The sequence below is a fragment of the Mesoplodon bidens genome (assembly GCF_964165515.1).
Source record: "Mesoplodon bidens genome assembly, chromosome: 12".
NCBI classification, from domain to species: domain Eukaryota; kingdom Metazoa; phylum Chordata; class Mammalia; order Artiodactyla; family Ziphiidae; genus Mesoplodon; species Mesoplodon bidens.
The window spans coordinates 53,983,730-54,007,233 of NC_138168.1; the positions used below are offsets into that span (position 1 = coordinate 53,983,730).

Here is a 23,504-nt window from a genome sequence, read left to right on the forward strand (position 1 = left end):
TCTGTCAGCTCTTGGTATTTGCCTAATCCGCTTTTTCTAAGTTAATGTTAATTAACCCAAATCTAAGCTCTAGTTACTAATAAGTGAAATTGGGAAATCCGTAAGAAATTTGTATCTAAAACTGTGATGCATTCCCAAAGTACTCAGGTTACCTATCTACAAATATATAAAATTTATTTCATATATTTTTATATTTATTTATATGTCCATGTGTATATTATATGTATTATATATGTATAGATACATATACACACATATTTACAAAATTGCATTGCATTTTTCAGCCATTTCTTCATAAAGTCAGTTATTTTTTCAATTTAGTTCTTGGGTACAATTTATCATGAATGCTCAATGTCTTAATGAATGTTACTTTAAACCCAACATCTAACCACAATACATTTTTTAAACAAAGAATAAACCTGAAGATGTAATTTTGTGTCAAGAAAAACTATTAGACTAGCAATTATATCCTACAAACTTACAATAAACATTGATACTCAAAGTAGATCTGACTTCTGGAGAGCCCTTTTAACGTTTTTACCTTTACCAGGCAACTCAAACTTTTTTAATAAAAGAAAGTTAATACTTTAAAATCAAAAATCAAACTCATATATAACAATTACATAAGAGTTAAAATAAGGAGGATTTTTTCAAACTTTATACTGCTAAATGTTCTAAAGGATTTAGGTTTGAGTAATATATGAAAATTTCTGAAATCAGTGAGTTGATTTATCAGTAGTTTTTGTGTTTTATCATTCATTATGATAACTGGTTTACCATTTCACACTGTAGAAATATATATCTGAGGGAACATACACGTACAAATATGTATTTTATGATAGGTTCTTAGGGAGATATCTCACAGTACACAAAAAAATTAATGTTATATACTGACGGCTGAAGACATACATAACATATTAAATGAACATCTTGTAGTCAACTTCAGATGGATGTGCAAAGAAAATTACTTTAGTTAAGAATAATAATATGAACTGAATGAGAATTGGTACCCTTTGATTTATCTTCTTTTGTTGAATACACAATGTGTTTCACTAATTACTATTTGTAGAGTAGAATTAATGACTCTAATAAATATATGTAAAGCAAAATAAATCAACTTATACACATGTAATACTTTAATTTTCAATGCAAACTTAGCTAATAATTTTCTGAATATATATATATATAATAGTGTAAGAATATTGGCAATATTTCTTACACAGTGTTCTCTAATTTGCATTAAAAACAACATATTTAGAATAGGTTTGTATAGAGATGGAGATAATAGACTAATTAATTATATTCTCAAAGAAAATAAAACATTATTATGTAATGGATTCCCAAAGATAAGGCAAGAATTCTTCTACTCTTATGAATTATACTCTGTTGGAAGAAATTATGCCATAAATTTTGGTAACCAACACAGCTCCTAGCGCCAAGCCCTGCATAGAGTAGCTACTCAACAAACTGACTGAATGACAACAACATACTAATGATTGCACACTGTAATCACAGGAAACTTTCTTATAATATAAGTTTTGTTAATTGGCCTATTTTTATTTCATAACTCTAATTTACATGGTATACATGGTAAATGGTATTCATAAAACCAAATCAATAATGACAGCTCTGAGTCACATGAATATACAAGGAATCTTCTGAATCATCAAATTATAAATTATGTTTGTTATACTTTTAGTGTTTTGATATATTTTGGTTAGTCATAACTCTTGGAAAGGATGGTAATGCTTAATAAAAGGTAACTCTAAATAAAATTCAGAATATAAGATTAAGCAGACCACATATAGGATCACAGCATTTAATAGATCACCTAAGTAACATATACACTAGGCCAGTATCATGCAAAAAATTATCGGTACCAAAATGTTCATGTTATGTCACTTCTTAGAGTATTTGGCTTTAATGATTAAAAATGAAAGGTATGTGCTTAAAGAAATGAAACACAGTAAGCAGTCTTAGTTTTTTTCTTCCACTAGAGGTAGTTCTGATGAGTCATTTTATTCCTGACACTAAGAAAAATCTATGGAAATTAAATAGAAAGACCCTATTAGAAAAGACAAACTCTCCAAACCAATCCAAACTTATACAATCCAATCCAGTCCAGTCCTCCACTCTAGGGTTCTGTGGGCAGTGAACAGGCCGTGTTTCACTGGCAGTGCTGCAATGACTCTGTGCAGCATGTCCATCATGCACATCATGCAGAGGGGTGAATAGAAAACTCTGGAGATATCTTTTAAACTTTGATTCTATAATTCTAAAAAACAAATCTTTCTCCTCTCAGGGGAAAACAAAACACATAGGAAAATGGAATCTTCAAATATGATTAAGATTTAAAGTCACATGTAAGAAAGGGAAGGGGTTTTGACACCTGTCCTCTTTTCAGCAAGTGACTGGTTACATGACTTACTATTGCTAATGCCCTGCAGATGGGTTACAAATGTGCTATGACATAATAGTTGTAAAATTTAAATCAAATGAATATTTCAATGCTATTAGAATTTTTAACTCCAAACTTCCCATGTTAGGTAGTTATTACTTTATTTTATGAAGAGGAAGATATTCACACATGCTCTTATTTTATCTATATAAATAATATAATATATATAAAGGAAGTGTCCCATGATACCTTTCTGCTGAAATACAGTACTTCATTCGAATGCCACTTCAGCCTGGTTTATCATCAATGGAGTTTTGGTTTTATGTGCATTAAAATACTTCATTTGTTCTATTTCATATGTTTCTACTAACAGAGAAGGCATATATAACTGTAACTTTTATTATAATTATTGTTTGAGATTAGGTATTCCTCCATGGAAATAACTGATTTCTTGATTTTTCTTAATCTATATTTATTAACAGCTTTGATGTTAACAATTAGTCAAACTGATTCTTGATGAAATTCCATAAAAATGATTATTTTATCATTCAGGAAGGATTTTCTTAAGGACAAATAAAATTGGAAGATAATTTAATTAAATCAGTACATTAAAGAGTTCTTCTGGTCTAAACAGCTTAAGGACACATTTTTCAGATTTTTATCTCACAATAATAGTTTATAAAATTTTGAGAACTTCAAATTAATATTTCATTATGTCCTATACTGTTTATCCTAGGCCAAATTTTTAAATCTTTTTGATGCAATTTGCTTACAACACTTTACGAATGTAGAGGAGCTCTCTTAAATACATTTTCTAAAGTAATAAAAAAGACTACTGTCCTTTACAAATTTCTATTTAAATATTAATGCATACATTCAGCACATTTACTGAATAATTATGGTGGGACATAGTTTGGGACATGTCAGCGAACAAAACCCTGCCCTCAGAGAGCTTATGTTTAAGTGTATAAATAATAAACAAATACATAAATTAAGAAGCATAGTGGGAAATTGATGTAGGCTATGGAACAAAAGGGAAAAAAATAGAACAGGGTAATGAGGTAGGGGAATGGGGGACTGGGGGAACAGGTTGAAGCTTTTTTGAGGTTGATTACAAAAATGTGGTATTGTGCTAAAGATGGTGGACAAGTCTGTGCTATTAATGGCTAAAGCTAAAGTGTCTTTAACATGTCTTGTGGCAACTGCATATTTGTTTATTTTATCAACCTGCATAGAAAGTGTCAGTGTAATGTCTGAGACCAATGGAACAAGCATAATAGAAAGGGACCACTTTTAAAGTCATATATTAAGTCTATTACTGCATGCACTAACAAGGAAAGTGGCATAGCAAAAACACCAATCCAAAAGGTTACTAAATCAAAAACATTTAAACTATGGAGTACTGACTATACGGACATTAGTAACTGCACTTAGCTAACAGTTCTAGATAGAATCCTTGAAAAGGAATGTTTAGCAGAATGTTATTTGTTTTACAAAGAAACAGTAAAACAAACTACTGGTAATAAAATATTCAACTTGGTATATTTGTACTTGAAAAGGAAAAAAAATGATACTACGGAAGGCACTGCATGAGTCTTCACTGATGATACAGCTGCACCAACAGAAAGGTGTCAAGGTTTTACATCAAGAGCTCATTCTAAAACCCCTGAGTAATAAGTCACTCCATTCCATTCACGGATCTATATTCCATATTAAATTGATGCTATAAAAATGGTAAATCTAATAAACTCAAAGCTGCTAGAGTCCTGCCTGATTTCAGTTTTATAGGAAGAAATGCTAGTGGAGCCCATCACTCTTGTAGTGTTAAAAATAAAATACTGTGTGAGAAAACTAGGTTTATAACGTCAAAGCAGAAACGCAACTTTACGAAATTATGGTTAAAAACAGTTCATTGGTGATGTCTGACTGTGTCACACTCTGAACACTAAAGTAGAATACTTAAGACTAGTGGCATGTAGATATCATTTTAAAATACTTGACATGAAAATGTGTGATAGACTTAAAATCCATACTTATCAAAAGAATTTTCAACATTACATTTGTAAATGAAAGAGTGTAAGACCTTTAAGACATTTTAAATCTTCATGTACAATTTAAATAATTGTTCAGACTCTGGTTAACAGAAGGAAAACAGTTACATTGATTGGAAAAAAGCTAGTACATAGTTTTTTGCCTTTTGCTTCCTGCTGTTCACGTGAGCAAATTTCTCATTATGGTGAAGTAAAAGAGGAGCAAATTTCTCATTATGGTGAAGTATTATTCAGGAATTACATACAGCTATTTCAAGCATAAAATCATAAACTTTCAATATTTAATGTATTTCTTGGTGCTTTCTTTTCTTTATCACAAATACATATTGCAAAAGCGTGTCATAAATGCTTTCATTTAACTTGACATAGATACTCTCTAGCCCCCTTAACAACTTATCCTTGGGTGCCGTGTAATTCTGTTGTCCAAGGACAACATGTCATGAAAAAGGTTTGGGAAGCATTAGCATGGCTTATTTTAATGGACAGTTTTCCCAAGTTGGAGGTCTTAAATGCACTAAGTACATAAGTAAAACAAAATACAGAAACTTTAATAAATTGAGGGATGCACTTACCTTTAAACTTGGATCACATGAAACTAGTAAAATCTTTAAAAATACACCATACTACCTTAATCAAAACTCATCATAGATTTCCAAAATGTATGTAGTTAGTGTGCTTTTCCTCTATACAATATGGATGCAATTTCAACTTATTTTCTCATACTATAATTTAACCAGAGATCCTTTCTAACAAAGCAAGAATAAAAATATCCATTCAATAGTTTTCTTTTTATATATGGAATTTTATAATTTACTAAATGACAAGTTTAAAATTTAGTAATGCACCTATTATCACTAATCTTTCATTCAGTTACCATTAGGTAAGACAGCAAGTATCGAGAAAATGCCAAATCTATATCTTCAAAAGGAATCACTCAAAATTGCATTCAGATGGAAAATGAATATTGAGTACATAGCGCACTCTACAAATAAAATAATAAGATCCCAATGAATTTAAATAGGGTTTTCCTTAAAATTTAAAATACTCCTTTAAAAATAGACTAAAAAGTCTTACAGAAATATGTAGTCTTGGCAACCAAAGGAAAGCAGAAGTCAGAAGCCTGGAGAACTGCTGAAGAAATCGGAATGTTTTGTCTTTGTCCCCCAACATTATTATGAACAAAGAAGATACAAACCAGTCATGGCCAGTGTAACTCCCCTGCAAGCAAACTGAAAAGCACAGTTAAGGAACTTTTATAATAGTTTATCTTAACATGGTGAGATATAAGAACTCCATAAATATTCATTTCCAGAATCTCAGGAAAGAGATATTAAGGATACTTAGTCCTCATTTTGTCTTCAACCAATTTATAAGCTACTGATATAAAATCAAACTTTATTAATAAATCACTTGCACAGTGACTATTTTAATGTAACATGTGCGCTGACATGCCCAGTGGAGGCCAACAGCACCAGCAACTGGAGGAAAAACTATCTGTTCCGTGGAAACACACTGTTCAAGTCACTAACACAATAGTACCATCCTTTCTCTAGTTTATCTGCCAAATTATTAGCATAATCAAGTATAAAAATAAATCCACACATGTTGAGAATTCAGTAATGCAAAAGATCTGTATACACTTTTTTCTTAAAGTCAAATCCTATTTCTGAAAGATAACCAATTCAAATAAAATAAATGCATGTTTTATTCTTATTCTAGATTTACTAAATCCAGAGTATTATTCTGATTTACTAAACCTATTTTTAAAACTTCCTTATATATAACTGAAAATACATTCTAATAACTTTACTTATTCATTTAAGATTCAACTAATAAAATTTAATAATTACTACTCAGTCTAATAAAGTACATATTTAAAATATAGAATAAAATACCATAAAGGTATATCATAACAAATCACTAATATAGGTTAAAGTATTATTTTCCTATAAATGTACTGAAGTACCCCATCAAAGAATGCTGAAAAACATATGAAGAGAGTTCAAGTACTGCCAATTATTCGAAAAGGATATGAAGAGAAGATTTTACAGAAGCTTGCTGCTGTTTCAGGAATCTCTCACAGTGCTTTAAAACCAAGGTAAGATCATTTTCTGCACCATCTCTTAACAGGTTGAGGAACTTGCCATACCTGTAAAAGCCCAGAAAACATACAGAATGAAAAAATGTCAGGCCCTGCATTGTAAATTCATTTTTTAACATTCAACAAAGTGTAGTTCTCTTGAGATCTCATGGTTTTAAGTTTTCAAATTTCTACTTTTAGCTAACTATGTTATACAGAGCACTTACGAAAGAATAACACTCAATATATGTACCTGATAATTATGATCTATTGGAATTAGCAGTATTCATCTGGTAAATACAATAACTTTAAAGGAAAATGAAATGGTAGTGAAAGAACAAAACATGGATACTATAGATGAGTAGTAGAATATAAGCATTTTTTCCTGAACTTAATCTAAAACATGGAATGTTCATAGGCTAGATTGACATAATGTTAAGTTTAGAGCAATTTTAGAGTTCATATAGTCCAATGGTTCTGTATGAAGGTGGCACCTCCCCCAGGGGCTAGTTTGGAAATTTATGGGAGTGCTTTTGATTGTCATAGTGATTGGGGGACTACTGATAGTTGCTGAGTAAGGGCCAGGAGGTTAGACATGGGACAGTCAGTCCTGCACAGTAACAACTTGTAAATGTCCTGTCATTTGCATAGATGAAAAATCTATTTATAATTATCTGAAACTAATTCTGTTTCATATAAAATCATAAAATATTAGTCATATATTTTATTATACACTGAATGAAACCATGTGTAAGTTAGGGAAAGATAGTTCTTTTGCTTTGCTTGAAGACTTACTAAGGCTTGTTCACCATTTTGCAAAGTCACTTTGCCAGTGGCAACCCTCTTGTAATATCTGATGCACCAAAATAAAATCAGTCTATTCGTAGCTGCCACAGCTACAATGATTCTAAATGGGTGCCAGCTATTGTCTCACTATTGGCACCGCAGTAGTATACAAACTTTTCATTATAAATCACTTTGTTTATTTCTTAACAGTAAGACATTATGTTGAATTAAAAAAATATATGTGACTAGACTGCTCATATTATGTATGGTTTCCATTTCAGAATGGAAATAGGTCATTACAATATAAAAGGTGGGTATAGGGTCACAAAACATAATCAATGGGTTATATACCCTATGTGATATAGGTGGGTGAGCTAGAATTACTATCATAGTTTTTGTTATAATGTTATGGATTTACACAGTCTTTTTTATTTTTATTGTTATTATTATTATATATATATCTTTTGCTGTGTTGGGTCTTCATTGCTGCACGTGGGCTTTCTGTAGTTGTGGTGAGTGGGAGCACTCTGTTGCGGTGCACGGGCTTCTCATTGTGGTGGCTTCTCTTGTTGCGGAGCGTGGGCTCTAGGTGCGTGAGCTTCAGTAGTTGTGGCACGCGGGCTCTAGAGTCCAGGCTCTGTAGTTGTGGCACACGGGCTTAGTTGCTCCACGGCATGTGGGATCTTCCTGGGAAAGGGCTCGAACCCGTGTCCCCTGAATTGGCAGGTGGATTCTTAACCACTGCGCCACCAGGGAAGCCCCAAACAGTCTTTTTTAAAAGCTTTCACATGCATCTTTTTTTACACTTGATTCTGAAGATGACCCAATGAAGTAGACAGAATGGGACTATCAAGATTCCCATGTAATAATCAAGAAAAAGAGGAGTTCAAGGACTCAGACCTTAACTCCCAGTCTGTTCCGCTTGTCCATTTCTTTTGAAAATTATAATTTCAGTACAAAAAATTCAAACTACTATAATTGGTTTATTCATTTTAACTTCTGCAACTACATTAATGTACTTTTGTACTCATAATTATATCCTGACAGTAAACACTAAACATATTTTAGAAAATGGTATGATTGTGCTACCAATGTGCTGATTTTTAAAATGTTATTTTTGGAAAAAACCTGACAGTCATAGAGACTTAAATACGTTGTAGTTAGCCTATGAAGTAGTAATGAACTGTAACTGATTTACCTGCAAGGGTAATTCAATCATATGCCAATATCCTCAAAACAAAGTTATTATTTTCTGAATGACAAACTCTGCATTTAAAGCATACAAAATAGTTGATTGTTAAATTAAATACTATTAAGCACATATCAGCTAGACAAAACAAATTCTAGAAATGCACAAGGAGATATTTCCCTACAATATACCTGACAGTCATTTTAACACCAAGCTGTTGCACAGATGAAAGACTTTCATTCTTCACATTTGCATCAGTAGCTATAAACAACAGAACACTGGGTTATAAAAATGTATAAAACTCTGCATAATAATCACATTTTAATTGAAAATTGATGAAAGCAATATTTTTACATATTTTAATGTAAATTTTGAAAATACACTGATGAATCCTGTTCTTTTAAGAGCCGTCAGTGACATTTTTCAAAGGAATTAACAGGAAACTTTTTACAAAATAACTTTTCTCCTAAAAAAAAGCATTTAAAAGTATATTAAGTACAAAACAATCATAGTTTTAAAACAATCTACTTTTACTTGGTTTTCAGGACACAAAAGCTGTTAACACAAAAATGGTCTAGAATACTGTACTTTCATCAAGCAATGCATATATAAGATTTTGAATTACAAATATAGATAAGTATGTCTGTTTACTTCTTAAAGATTTACACTTGAGTATCAGGAAGGAATAATTGATATTATTCTACATATAATGTACAGCAATGTACGAGGGTGGACTGAACAAGTTTCTTCCTGCAGGCAGATTTTCTCTGTGAGGTATGAAGTGTGATCATCTACCAAAAGTGAAGGGGTTGTACAGTACAGAGGACTACAGGAGAGGCTGAAAGTTTGGATTAGTCTTTGACAACACTGGATGACCAAATTAAGCATGAACACTCAAAAGCATCACTAGATAACAAGGGGGATCTAGCTGAAACTTTCAATTTTTGCCTGAAGAAACTATAGCGTGTGCACAGTGTGTGTGCAGATACACACACACACAAATAAGGAAACTGTCCAAAATCACAGAGTTATCTAGTGATAGGGAGGGGCAAAACCTAGGTTTTCTGAATTCTGTATCAGCAGTTTTTTTCCCATTACACACTGGTACATCTCATATTATTAACAATATACCTACTTAACTCATGAATTTATTCATTACTTTTAATAAATCCCTTCTTATAAAGTGTGGAGCACCACGCTAGAATCTATGAGGGATAAAAGATAAATCATACATCATGCCCTAAAAGAACTTTGCCTGTAGTGTCAGAGATAAAATTTGTATATAGATAACTCTGACAAAGATGTTTTAAAGCACAAAGTGGAACAAGAGTGGTACAGATAAAGAATTACATGAATTCATAGGAGGAAGAGATTGGGAAGAAGTGGCATTTAAACTGAACCTTAAAATACGGGTAGCCTTGAGATCTGCAGAGATAGGGAACAACAAAGTAAACATCACGGTTATCAAACATCTACTCTTTAAAGCAACAATAATTCATCTTTCAGCACTCTTGGTAAAGGTAACCTACTTCTCCTAGTTTGCCTAGGACTTGCATGGTTTTAGCACTTCGTCTCATGCCCCAGGAACCCCTCACAGTCCCAGGCAAACCAGGCTGGTTGGTCATCTATCTAGCCTAGAGGGGTGATTTCTTAATGAAAAATAAATAAAAAATTTAAAAGATAGGTGTCAGTTAATTTCTTGATAAGCTACATCTGAGTTTTACTTATCTAGATCAGAATACGATCTTAGCAATATTGCTGAATTTCACCTATAATGATAGCAATTAAGCTATAGTTCATATAGCTTAGAATTCCTTGCTATTCATAACTCTTACTCTGCTAACAGATGTACCTTCTGTCCCTAAGGAAGAAGGATACCAGTTTTGTCCTTTTCCTAGCAACAGGCTGAGCAATGTCTTCTCCAGATTTTTCAAACTAGCACGAGATGGTATTCCCCCACAATGCCCTCGCCGTTAAGTACAGGGCTATGAGGTACTCTGTGTCTCCAGTAGAGAAAAATGAATCCAATATATTCAATACAAGGAAAGGGAGAGACATAGAAAGGAGACAAATTGCTAAGGACAGCTTTACCCTATTATTGAATACTATGAGCCAATGATTCTGCCTCTTTTTCTGCTTAGACAAAAAAAGAAAAAAGAGAAAAGTCTGATTTGGGTTTCTATCACTTGGTACTAAAACATATACCACAAATTATTCTCACTCACACAATAATGACCAATATTTAAAAACTATTAATCATCATTCATATGCTCACCATAATTTCAAGTTCTTAGTTTCCTAAGTTTAAATAATGTAAAACTTTAGTGCTGTAGTGTCAGTGACATTGGCTGATTTTGCAAAATTTCAATAGTTTCAATAAAATAAACATTGACTTTATATATTGCTATAGCCATGGAACAGACCTACATATCAACTATCATAATGTGATATAATGATGAAAGTGATTTTATAAGCTACTACCAGACAATTTTAAGTTAGATTAGATGATAACACTTAGAATGCAGTACACATAAAATTAGATTATTAAGCATAAGAAATATGTTTGTTAATATGTGGATTTGTGTGCTTAAAATAATACTTATGTTTCCCTTTTGGAAAGTAGAATACATATAGATATCTTAACAATAGAGGAGAAGTATGCAGTGGACTAAGAGTGATAAGAATGGGCATTCCCAATGTCATGAATTCTATAGATCAGAGTACCTTCTACCATTACAGTAAAGAATGGAATAAAGTCAAGAATCAAGATGAGAGAATTTGCCCAAAAAGACTATGACACTGAATATTTACATAAGGTTCAGGTTCTTAGTTCTTCGCCATGGAAGAATAGAGTCTTTCCAGAGTGGCCTAGCTGTCGGCCTGAGATGACAGATAAGTTTCCTGATGTTGTAGGAATAATTTCCCAAGTCCATTCCCTCTAAAAGCTTATGATTCTGTACCTTCAGAGTAAAAACTTAACTCTGCACATTTTAACAGATAATGTTTTCCAATTGTGGCTGTATATCAAAATACTCTGAGGAGTATTTTAAAAGTAAAAATAAATACTCCAGACTACTGAACAAGATTGCAGAAGGTGACTGTTCAGTCATTTGTTTTTTTAGAAGACCTCTACAGCTTACTTCTTGTGCACGGTAGTCGAGATCCACACTTAAAGGAATAAAACTGAACTTTAGAGACAGTTATAATTGGACAGTGATACCTTGCTCCACACATTTAACTTTAAAGAAGGTATCAGTTAAATCTCCAAAAAGACTTTTAAAGGAGAATATATGAGGTATTAAGCAGACCAAAACAAATATCAAATATCCACTCAAAAAATCACTAATATGATACAGATGTAGGTGACTTGAGAGTGAATAAAATTCCGTTAGAAAAAGAAGTAAGAAATGAAAAGTTTCTTGAAGCAGTAATGAAGTCAGAAAATGGTTTACAGGTATATATTAAAAAAGAGGCTTAATATTTAAATCTGTATTTGACATTCAATATGACAACCTGACAAGTAGAAATGGATCTTGGACTACAAAAGTTCAGTGAAATAATCTTTGTTACATTTAATCTGGACTAAAAACAACTTATGAAGCAGAAATTAAAATCTTCAGAAATAAAATTGATGGAGCAAAATGATTAAGTAAAATTCAATGATAAAAATGGATGTTTTCAGGGGACTCTGATGCATCACTGGTAACCAGTGATTTACTGAAATGTGCACAATAGTGTGTGGGGTATGTAATAAGTGCTTAACAAACATTGAGTGAATGAATGAGTAGATGAACGAATAAATGAACAAATATCCAATTAACAACAAAAATTGTGCTTTACATATCAAATAGAAGCAAGGTGGAGATGGAAATAGATATGAACTTAAAATTTTTTTCTGGGGCTTTCCTGCTGGCGCAGTGGTTAAGAACCCACCTGCCAGTGCAGAGGACATGGGTTTGAGCCGTGGTCTGGGAAGATCCCATATGCCGAAGAGCAACTAAGCCCGTGCACAACTACTGGGCCTGTGCTCTAGAGCCCGCGAGCCACAACTACTGAAGCCCGTGCGCCTAGAGCCCGTGCTCTGCAACAAGAGAAGCCACCGCAATAAGCTGGTGCACTGTCAAGAATAACTCCCAGTCGCCGCAACTAGAGAAAGCCAGCATGGAGCAACAAAGACCCAATGCAGCCATAAACAAACAAACAAACAAACAAACATTTTTCTGTATATTGAAATCAAGAAACAAAAGGATACCCCAGAGTCACTGTGAAGCATAATAAAATAAGTTACTGAATAAAGGTCAACCAAACAACGACACCTATAGCATCAGACTTACCCTACTCAACAATGCCTAATTCAATCTCAGCATTAACTATTTGCAATAACCAATCATTTTAATTATAAATATAATAGTCTCAAAACAAAATGAGTTGAAAAAATTAACTGAATATTGACCGAAATCACTCACTTTGGTAATACATTCTGTTCTATTTTTAATTTGGAAAGCTAGCACATAGAGCAGTGGAATAAGAAATTAAATCTATTCTGCCTGGCACTTGGCTAATAGTGCGAAACTAAATAAATTTTCAGAAGAGTAAACCATATCTCCACTGAGGGACAAATCCAGTATTAGAGAAGCAGTTAAAGCTTGGCTGTTGACTGACTCTCCTGAAGCCCTGCTATATCAGTAGTAAAGCCAGAGAACTCTCACCACCCAAAGAAACCAACCAGTCAGTCCATTTCCTCCTACCTTTTTCCTTCCCCAAAGTAAGCCTGAGGTTCTGTTCCTTCTTTTTTAACATGTGGCTGTTATCTATCCATTTTATTCAATTTTTACTGCCATAAAATTTAATTCTTTATAACCAGTAAACTAGCCTAAGTCTCAGCATCCTACGTGATATAGTCAGCACTATTTGGAGAAAAGCATTACTCTTTTCCACGTCTTTGATTATACAATTGCCCTTGCCTGCAAGACTCTTCGCCTCTCCTATTTCTTTCAGCTGTAATAGCCCAGGAGGCAGCACTAGTGCCACTCCTCTTGCTCTATCATTGCTTCCTCCCCTAATCTTCCATAATGGCATTAGTCAACACTGGTCACTCTTTCCACTGAACACCTGTGGCACATACCACACAACCCCTCATTTGACAAAACTTCAATTCAAATAGCATACTTAAAGGCTCTAGCACATTGCCTGAAACAAAGTAGCCAGCTGAAAAATGTCAGTTTCCCATTTCTTTATTTTCTATTTTACCATACGCTGCAAACTATTTAATTCATCATTTTAGGTATATGTCCTATTTCCCCTCCTTGAGGACAGGGTCATTCATATTATATACCTCCTTGCCAATTACTGACCATACTCACAAACATGCTCCATAAATGCAAAACAGAAAAGAGCATATTTGCTGAATACCCAAAGGAAGTATAATGGATATTTAATTGTATATATTAAGTATAAAAATATTTTAATAATCAAAAGGTGAAACAATGATATTCTGATATTTTTTCCAACCTTTTGATTAACAACATAAAGAGAAAAAGGATAAAATTAAAATATTTACCACCCTGAAAGGACTACTTAATTTATCATTTCAAAGAAGCAACTGCAGAAGGAAAAAATCTCCAACTCATCCCAGGGAAATGAGCTGACAAATGGTTAATGTCTGTTAGGATTTGAAAAGATACTTGTATGGAGTTACAAACTGCAAGTGTGCAGAACTTTATGTTTGTCCTCTTTCTTTAAGGGGATAAACAGCCAAACTAATTTGATTTTTCCAGATTTGCAAATTTTATAATGGATTGAAATCCTGAGGGAGCCAACAACAGATGGATGACTGTGTTATTCTAATTTCAGCTACCTTAGGGTTTAGCAAGCTGTCAATTTTAAGAAGCCAATCAATTTCTCATTTCAAGAAACAAGAAAAAACATTGAATATATCTATCCAGCGTCTGCTTTGAAACGTCTTTTATATCAAAACATGTTTTTTGTTTATTTAAAGTAAATAGAGTGAAATTTTTATAATAGCAAACCATTGTTCCACCAGCCAAAAAATAAATGATAAAGGATAACAATCAATCAACAGGAAGCCACTTTATTTTCATCCGTACTCTAAAACGCCAGTGGATAGTTGTTCCGCTGGAGCCTTTAAAGAATTTAAATTCACATTCAGGGTTTATCTGCCTAGATAATACATTCAACGAAGCCAACATCTGAGATCTCCCTCAGCATAATTTAGAAATATAACAGAGGGTAGTAAATGCACGCACACTGAGCAATCAGCCTTGTTGAGTATTTAGATAACATATACAACATAATGTTAATTTTATATTATCTATAGAAAATACGACCCAATAGAACAATGTGCCAAAGAGAGCTGCAGAATTTGAAGACCATCATACTGAAGACGAGAGATAACCCACTTTGGCCATGCAAATCTCCATGATCATCACTTATTATTTCCTTTCTTACTCACAGACTTGATCATTAATTACTGTATGTTTTTCACACACTTTTTCAGGTTTGTTCATAAAGTTGTAATTTTCTTCACAGATGCTTTTCCTCAAAATTCTCTTCACAATTTCTCTTTTCTTCCCTCTGAACCTCAGTTTCCTGATTTTAAATGTGATGAGTATGCCTACTTCAGAGAGTACAGTTGACCCTTGAACAACGCAAGGGTTAGGGCGCCAACCCCATGCAGGCAAAAATCTGAGTATAACTTTACAGCTGGCCCTCTCTATCCTCAGTTCGGCATCCAAGGATTCAACAAACCATGGATTGGTAGTACTGGAGTATGTATTTATTGAAAAAAATCTGCCCGTAAGTGGACCTGCACAGTTCAAATCCATGTTGTTCAAGGGGCAACTGTAGTTACAGGGTTGAACGATATAATGCACATCAGGTGCCTCAGCACTCTATTTAATTCACAAGCAATGGTCAATAGTTACCAATTCCCTTCACCTACCTTAATTTCTGTTTAATTCTACCTTGTATTTTCCTCTCATTTCTTTGCTTTCATTTTCTTATGATCACTTTTATCCCTTTCCCAAATCTGCATTAGATGTCACTGTGATTTAATTAGGTATATGTTCTGTGTATTTTTGTAAATCCCAATAGATTTAGGATTGTTATACAAATGTATTGTGTGAATATAGATGCTATGTAACAGTATGTATATGTAATCCAATAAAAATATCTCAAATGCCATGTTAAAGATACAGAGGCATTTGAGACCTAATGAAATAATTTAAGTTAGCCATATACAATATAATAAATATCAAAATGGTAGTTTAATGTGAATGCAATAGGAGCACAGAGGAGGGACTTCTGACTGGGAATAAGAAGGTAGGTGACATTCTAGCTGCAACTTCACAGTGGAGTTGGACATTATCATATGGGTGTCATGGGGAGGAAAAGGTTTATCCAGAGGGCACAGTAGGAGCAAAGGTTCAGTGATATGAATGCAAAGGATGTGTTTGGGCAGTGATGAATAACAGAGCTAAAAAAATTAGCCTGAGCCAGACTGAAAATGTATCTTTAAAAATTTTTTCTTTCTATGGAGATTTGACACACTGTGTCTAACTTGAATAAATAACACATATTTGAAGGATGGTTTCTTTAGCAAACAGAAAAGTCATGTTACCCTTATGAGGAAGAGGGGCAATATCGCATGATGATCTATTATCATGAGCCTACGCTACCTCTCTGCTTTTTCTTCACTGTGTCTTCATTTACTGAGCCCCAGGCACTGGATATTCACCTTTGGGAAATTTTAGTTTTTCACCCTACTTCATCCTTTACACAGTTACTAAATTCATTGTCCTAAGGTACAGATGAATCAAGTAGAGCTTCTGCTCAGAAATCTTAAATGTTTTAATTTTAACAGGCAATAGAGTAAACCAACTGGTTGACACAGTATACAAAGCTCTTATCCTTCATTCTTCTGTCCATTTTTTCCTTTACTTTTATTTATTTATTTTTTTGTGGTACGCAGGCCTCTCACTGTTGTGGCCTCTCCTGTTGTGGAGCACAGGCTCTGGACGTGCAGGCTTAGCAGCCATGGCTCACGGGCCCAGCCGCTCCGGCATGTGGGATTTTCCCAGACCGGGGCATAAATCCGTGTCCCCTGCATCGGCAGGCAAACGCTCAACCACTGCGCCACCAGGGAAGCCCCATTTTTTCCTTTATTTGTCAAACATTTATTGGCACTGTTACTCTAGGTGCAGAGGATACGACAGGTAAGACAAGGAAACTACCTTACAGGAGTGTGCTATCACGTGAGGAATTAGACATTAAGTCAGAATATGAGAAAAACATAACAAAGAGATGTGTATTGGCTTTATATACTAAGCTGATGATTTAGTAACTTGTATTTTCAGCCCTACCTTCTCCCTAAGCTCCAGATTCAAACAGCCAACATGTACAGAGCATGTCTACTTAAATGTGTAGTAAGTATTGGAAACATAACATAAAAGCAAGCTCCTAATCTCCTCTCTGAAACCTATTCTTTACCCATTCTTTGCTATCTCAGTGTTTGGTAATCCCATCCTTCCAGTGGCTCAGATCAATAACTTGGGTCTTTTGACTCCTCTCTCTCCCACCCCATATTCAATCTGTTACCCAATTCTGTTGGTCCTATTTTCAAAATATACCTAGAATCCAAGTACTTCTAACTCCACTGACATCCTCATCCAAGCCACTGCCATTTTTCATCTGTATCTTTTCAATAGCCTCCTAACTCATCTCCCTGCTTTAGCCCTTTGTTCTTCAGTCTTTTCCTGATATAGCAGCAATAGTGATCTTTTAAAAATGTAAATCAGAGCATGTCACTCCTGTGTTCAAGACCTTGCAATGACTTTAAAAACCCTAGATCAGGGAGTTCCCCAGCAGTCCAGTGGTTAAGACTCCGTGCTTTCATTGCTGAGGGCACAGGTTCAATCCCGGGTCAGGGAGCTAAGATCCCACAAGCCACGGGGTGTGGCCAAAAGAAAAAAAAAAGAAAAAACAAAAAACCGATATCATCCTCTCCTCTTTAAGTTCAACACCAACAATCCTTCCCCCTTACTCCTTCTGAGCTGTACTAATCTCCTTCCTAGTCACTTGCTGGAAGTCTCTCCCTCTGGAAACATCCATGTGTCCTGCTCCCAATTTCTGCTGGTCTGAACACTATTTAACACTGGAACCGCCACCCCCAACTAGCACTCCCTAGACCCCTTCCCTGCTCTGCATTTCTCACTTAGCACCATACCACTTGACATACTGAATCTTTTTACTTATTTATTGTCTGTCTTCCAATCAGAAGGTAAACTCTGTAAAGGCAAGACTTTTTTCTCTCTTGTTCACTGATGTGTCCAAGTGCTTAGAGCAGTTCTATTATACAGCAGAGGAAAATATCCATCTGTTGAATAAATGAATGTGTATTTGGAGAAGAGAGGGTGAGGTTGGCAATGCTGCTAACAGTTTAGTGCCCCTGAAAAACAAATACGAGGCATGGAGAGAAAGGGATGATGCTAGAGAAGAAAGGAGAAGAGTAACATAAGGCCTTGGGTACCATGATGAGAAGATTAAACTGTATGCAGTGGTCAATGGTAAGCTTCTAAGAGGTAGAGGAAAGAGCGGGTCACATTTACACTTCACAGGTCACTCTGAAAGCAGCATAAAGAATACCTCTGAAAAGAAATGACACTCCAATTAGAGACAACGGGTAAAGAGAATGTAATAACCTAGGCAAAAAGTAATAGTGGCCTAAACTAACATAAAGAAGAATACAGATAGATATAAGTAGATAAATTTGAGTTATATTAAGAACACAGAATACAGTTTGGTGACGGTGGCGGGGAACTTGGCTTAGATGGACAGATGATTGCACTGCCCACAAAAATAGACAGTGTAGGAGAAGGATGTATCTCAGTGAGGTATGAGAAGATGGACATTTTGAGCTTGAGGGTTCTTTAGCACATCCAGGTGATGTTTACCGATTAAGCATCTGGAAATATGAGAATGAAGCTTATAGATCTTTGAGTAGAAGAGGTATATTTAGAAGTCATCAATATATAAGGTGGGTAGAACAGTACAAGCAGATGAGATCCACTAGGAGATTTTATCCACTAAGAAGTGGATAAAAACAGAAGAGTGAAAGACATTGGAAGATATTGCCTTAAGGAAAAACAATTTTTAATGGGTAGACAGAAAAAAAAGAGCTCAAAAACGAAGCTAGAAAGTTATAAGGAAACCCAGATATTTGCACAGAAGAAACTGAAAGATATCTGGAATGTATATGGCACAAAGGGAGAGATTTTTTAGGGTGAAAAAACCTTGTGCATATTTGTGTCTAATTACACTCCTCTACAAAACATTATCTATTTGCACATTGAGCACTTTGCAAAATACAAAAATGTTTAAACTGTACCTGTATATTCCACTGAGGGGAAGTAGCATTCAGATGGGCTTTCAGAGAGATGAAGGACAAATTTTTCAAGTAATTCTACTAAAGCTGTAATAAACAAGAGAATAATTAGGATGCTAAAGGTCAAGAACAATATGTGATACTGCATTTCTAAACCACAGACTAGTAGAAAAAAAGTCATCAGAGCTGCTTCACAGTTATGCTCTTAAGAGGGGCCAATTCAAAACATCATTTTAATACTCATAACAATGTTTCCAATATAAACTAAATTTTAATAGCTTCACTGAGAACCTATTCATTGTAAAACTGGAAAAGAATCTGTTATCTTTAGATCTTCTAAGGATTACTTCAGAAATTGCTTAATGATTTCAATTCAGAAAAAAATCACAAACTAGGCTATAATATCTTACCATCATCATTCACACATGCAGAAAAAAAATCATGTGAGCTCCAAGACCACAATCAATGCATAGCTCACATCCCTTTCAAAAGCAGGACATATTATGTGTTTTATGTACTTTGCAACAGATGGTATCTGTTCAAGGCAAGCAGATCAAAAGTAGGCTTGTCAGGGGTTGGGGAGAGGGAAGGATGAACAGGCAGAGCACAGAAGTTTTACGGCAGTGAAAACTCTTTTGTAAGATACTACAATGGTGGATACGTGTCAGTACTATGACATTTGTCAAAATTCATAGAATGTGAAACACCAAGAGTGAACCCTAATGTAAACTTTGGACTCCTGATGATAATGATATGTCAGTGTAGGTTCATCAGTTGTAACAACGGTACCCCTCTGGCGTGAGATGCTGATAATGGGGGGAGGGGTTGTACATATGTAAGGATAGAACGTATGTGGGAACTTTCTGTACTTTCCACTCAACTTTGCTGTGAATCTAAAACTGCTCTAAGTTTATTAATTTAAAGAAAAGTTGAAAAAGATGCCTTCCAATGTAATAGTATATAAATAATGCCACAGTGTTTGCGTATATTACTTCCCAAATGGATATAACCAGGTGGATTATAATTAATATCCAATCTAGAATTAATTTTGCTGGAAAGAAATATATCTGGAGGGTAACTGATATGCTTAGACTTACAGAAAGTAAGTTTTAGTCACCTGTTAAAATTGTGCCCTAGTTATATTCAGGATTCTGATTCTGACCTGTATTAACTGAATGCACCCTTTTTCACATCCAAGTGCATTTTAAAGATATAATTCATGAAGGAAAATTAGTAGTCAACATGTCAAAAATGTAAAGTCAAAGAGGAATAACATATGCTTTCTAACAACTATACGTCTAACAAGCTACATCTCATGATATAGCTTGAGCTATATCTCAAGATAAAAATGAAATTTTTTATTCATGGAACTCTATTCATATTCTGATTTCAAGTTGAAATGAATATTTAAAAGTATGAAAATGCAATAGTCGAGGATCAGAAAGGACACCAGTATTGTAGATTATTTAAACTTATAGTTGTTTAGATTGGGTCTATCTTCACATACATAGGCACAAATTCTCCCACTCTTAGAGAAATCATTCAAATTTTTTTTTCTATGAACCTATATGTAAATAATGGCCCTTAGGTGAGAGCTTTCAACTTCTACATGTGTGTTTATAAGTCACCTAATGCTGTCTCTTGAGATTATAATTTTTCAGAAAGAATGTGTCGATGAAATTTAGATACAATCATTCCTAATAAGGTGTGAGATATACATTAGTAACAAAGATTATATAAAAATTTTAAATGGAAATGTCCATTTAAAACGCAACTATAATTATTCTCATTTTAGCACAACCATATGTTTGTTACAAATTATTCATTTAAGCAAAGTGGCTGAGTTAATGGGAAAAAGTCACAGCATACTGCTGAACAGTTATTTGAATCCAATGCCTGAAATCAGGTTTAGCCATCAGACAGCTAAACATATGTTAGTGAAGACAAAATACACATCTCTGAAGCTGCTAAAACACAATATGATTTGAAACTTAAGAGTCACCAGACTAACTGCAGACTTTGCAAAGCATACTACTTTCCAGCAAGCACTGATCTTGAAATATGAAATTATGTTATTAGATCAATATATTGGAGGCTTATAAAGTAATTCTATGCATCCTATACAAGGATGACGTCACTGAACTACCTAGAGAAGGTTCTGAATTTCTGCTGATTCCAGTATTTTTGCTTTGCCCAGCAACCCATATGAACAGCACTATGCACTTCCAAATATTTTGAGGGATAAGCTACAGCCATGGAACAATGTTAAAAACTAATCCATATATGGTAATTGAAGCCATGGCTACAATTTATTGGTACCATCTCTCTAACTAACCAAACATAAGTGTAGCTAAACTGCATAATTACTATAGTGGCTGTCTCAGTATGACTCAGTATCTGTCAATTCACTAAAAATTCCATTATCTGCGACTCAAGGAAATTAATTCACATAAAACATTTCTTAACTTCAAGAGTAAATTAACTCCAGGATATTACTATCCAGAAAGTAAACTATAGAATATTGTTTTAAGTGGATTTTTATTTTAAATGACAGACCTGGAATTTCAAAAGGACTTTAAATTAGGAGATGTCCTTTTAATTATATTTATTCCCTAGGGTTGGACTATGACATTAGTAGACTATGAAACCAAGGTTTATAATACATATATAATAAAAGAGGACATGGGTTTTACTGATGAGGAAAAACTGAAGGCAGCTTGTTCAGGGATACTTGGATATTGACTGTTTTCTCCCTTGGCATTGCCATCACAACAACAGCTGGTTCCAAAAAGTTCAATGTTTGTAAACATGCAAAATTTCTCCAGGATTCACTCTTTAATTCTTTCATCTTTTATCACTGCTGGCACATCACCAGATCACAAGACAATTACATTATGCGTGCAATTTTTTCCCAATCACCATCCTTCATGTAACCACCAGATGTTTGTTCCTGAACACTTCAGTATTCAGAACTTACAATTCTCATCTCTCTACCCTCCATGAAGTCAGAACTCTACTAATGTGTTTCAAGCACTTTATAATCTCACCACATCCAACTATGTTCACTTTTTATACAAATTATAAGCACAGACTATTTTTCTCAATGTTCTCAAGTAGTTTATATTCATTCCTTGTTTTTAAAACAAAGTTTGTACAATTATAGATTAACAGGAGGTTGCAGGCACATGACAGAGGTAGAAAAATTCCTTTATTCCTTTATTTAGGGTAGGTCTGCTGGTGACATATTTTTCACCTGAGAATGTCTTGATTTCCTCAATATTCCTGAAGGCTACTTTCAAAAAACACAGAGCTCAGGTTGACAGTTCTTTGCCTTCAGCTCTTGAATAATGTCATGCCACTTCCTCTGTCCTCCATCTTTTCTGGGGAGAAGTCCACTGTCATTTGCACTGATTTTCCCTTGTAGCTATGGTGTTGTTTCTCCCTCTCTGCTTTTAAGAGTTGTCTTAAATTTTCAGAAGTTTGATTATACAGTTGACCTTTGAACAACACGGGCGGATTGGGGTGCCAACTCCCTGCACAGTCAAAAATCATGTATTGAGTTGGCCAAAAATTTCCTTTGGTTTTTAAAATAAAAATAAGACACATTTTTCATTTTCGCCAAGAACTTTATTGAGCAATGTATTCACCATTTTTTTCCCCTACCGTCTGCCATTTTTCAGGCAGCTTCATAATTCCATCTTCCCAGAACTTTTTATCTTTTTGAGCAAAGAACTGTCCCATGTGCCTTTTACAGTCTGCCAGGGAATTGAAAATTGCTCCATGAAGAGAATTTTGTAAAGACCAAAACAAATGTAAATCTGAAGGTGGAATGTCTGGTGAATATGGAGGATGAATCAGAACTTCCCAGCCAAGCTGTTAACAGTTTTGCCTGATCACCAAAGAAACATGCAATCTTGCATTATCCTGATGGAAAATTATGTATTTTCTGTTGACTAATTCCAGATGCTTTTCTTTGAGCGCTGCTTTCAGTTGGTCTAAATTGGGAGCAGTACTTGTTGGAATCGTTTGGTTTTCTGGAAAAAGTTCATAATAGAGGACTCCCTTCCAATCCCACCATATACACAATATCACCTTCTTTGGATGAAGACGGGCCTTTGGTGTGGTTGGTGGTGGTTCATTTCGCTTGCCCCACGATCTCTTCTGTTCCACATTATTGTACAGTGTCCACTTTTCATCGCCCATCACAATTTGTTTTAAAAACAGAATGTTTTCATTACATTTAAGTAGAGAATCTCACGTGGAAATACTGTCAAGAAGGCTTTTTTCGCTTAACTTATGTGGAACGCAAACATCAAAGCGATTCACATAACCAAGCTGGTACAAATGATTTTCAACGCCTGATTTGGATATTTTGAGCATGTCGGCTATCTCCGGTGTGGTATAACGTTGATTGTTCTCAATTAATGTCTCGATTTGATCACTATCAACTTCAGCTGGGCTACCAGACCCTAGAGCATCGTCCAGCAAGAAATCTCCAGCATGAACGTTGCAAACCACTTTTGACACGTTCGATCGGTCACAGCACCTTCTCCATACACTGTACAAATCTTTGTTTGCATTTTGGTTGGGTTTTTACC

General features: G+C 34.5%; 1 protein-coding gene across 1 annotated transcript in view; it reads right to left on the reverse strand.

Moving 5' to 3' along the window:
- Nucleotides 1-23,504, reverse strand: part of TBC1D32 (TBC1 domain family member 32) — a 180,101-nt gene that overhangs the window by 24,561 nt on the left and 132,036 nt on the right. Inside the window, exons 28-31 of the mRNA XM_081251576.1 lie at nt 18,910-18,993; nt 8,696-8,765; nt 6,483-6,598; nt 5,524-5,678 (exon numbers count right to left, since the gene is read on the reverse strand). Of these exons, the coding sequence (XP_081107702.1) occupies nt 5,524-5,678; nt 6,483-6,598; nt 8,696-8,765; nt 18,910-18,993 (425 nt within the window). The remainder of the gene's footprint in view (nt 1-5,523; nt 5,679-6,482; nt 6,599-8,695; nt 8,766-18,909; nt 18,994-23,504) is intronic.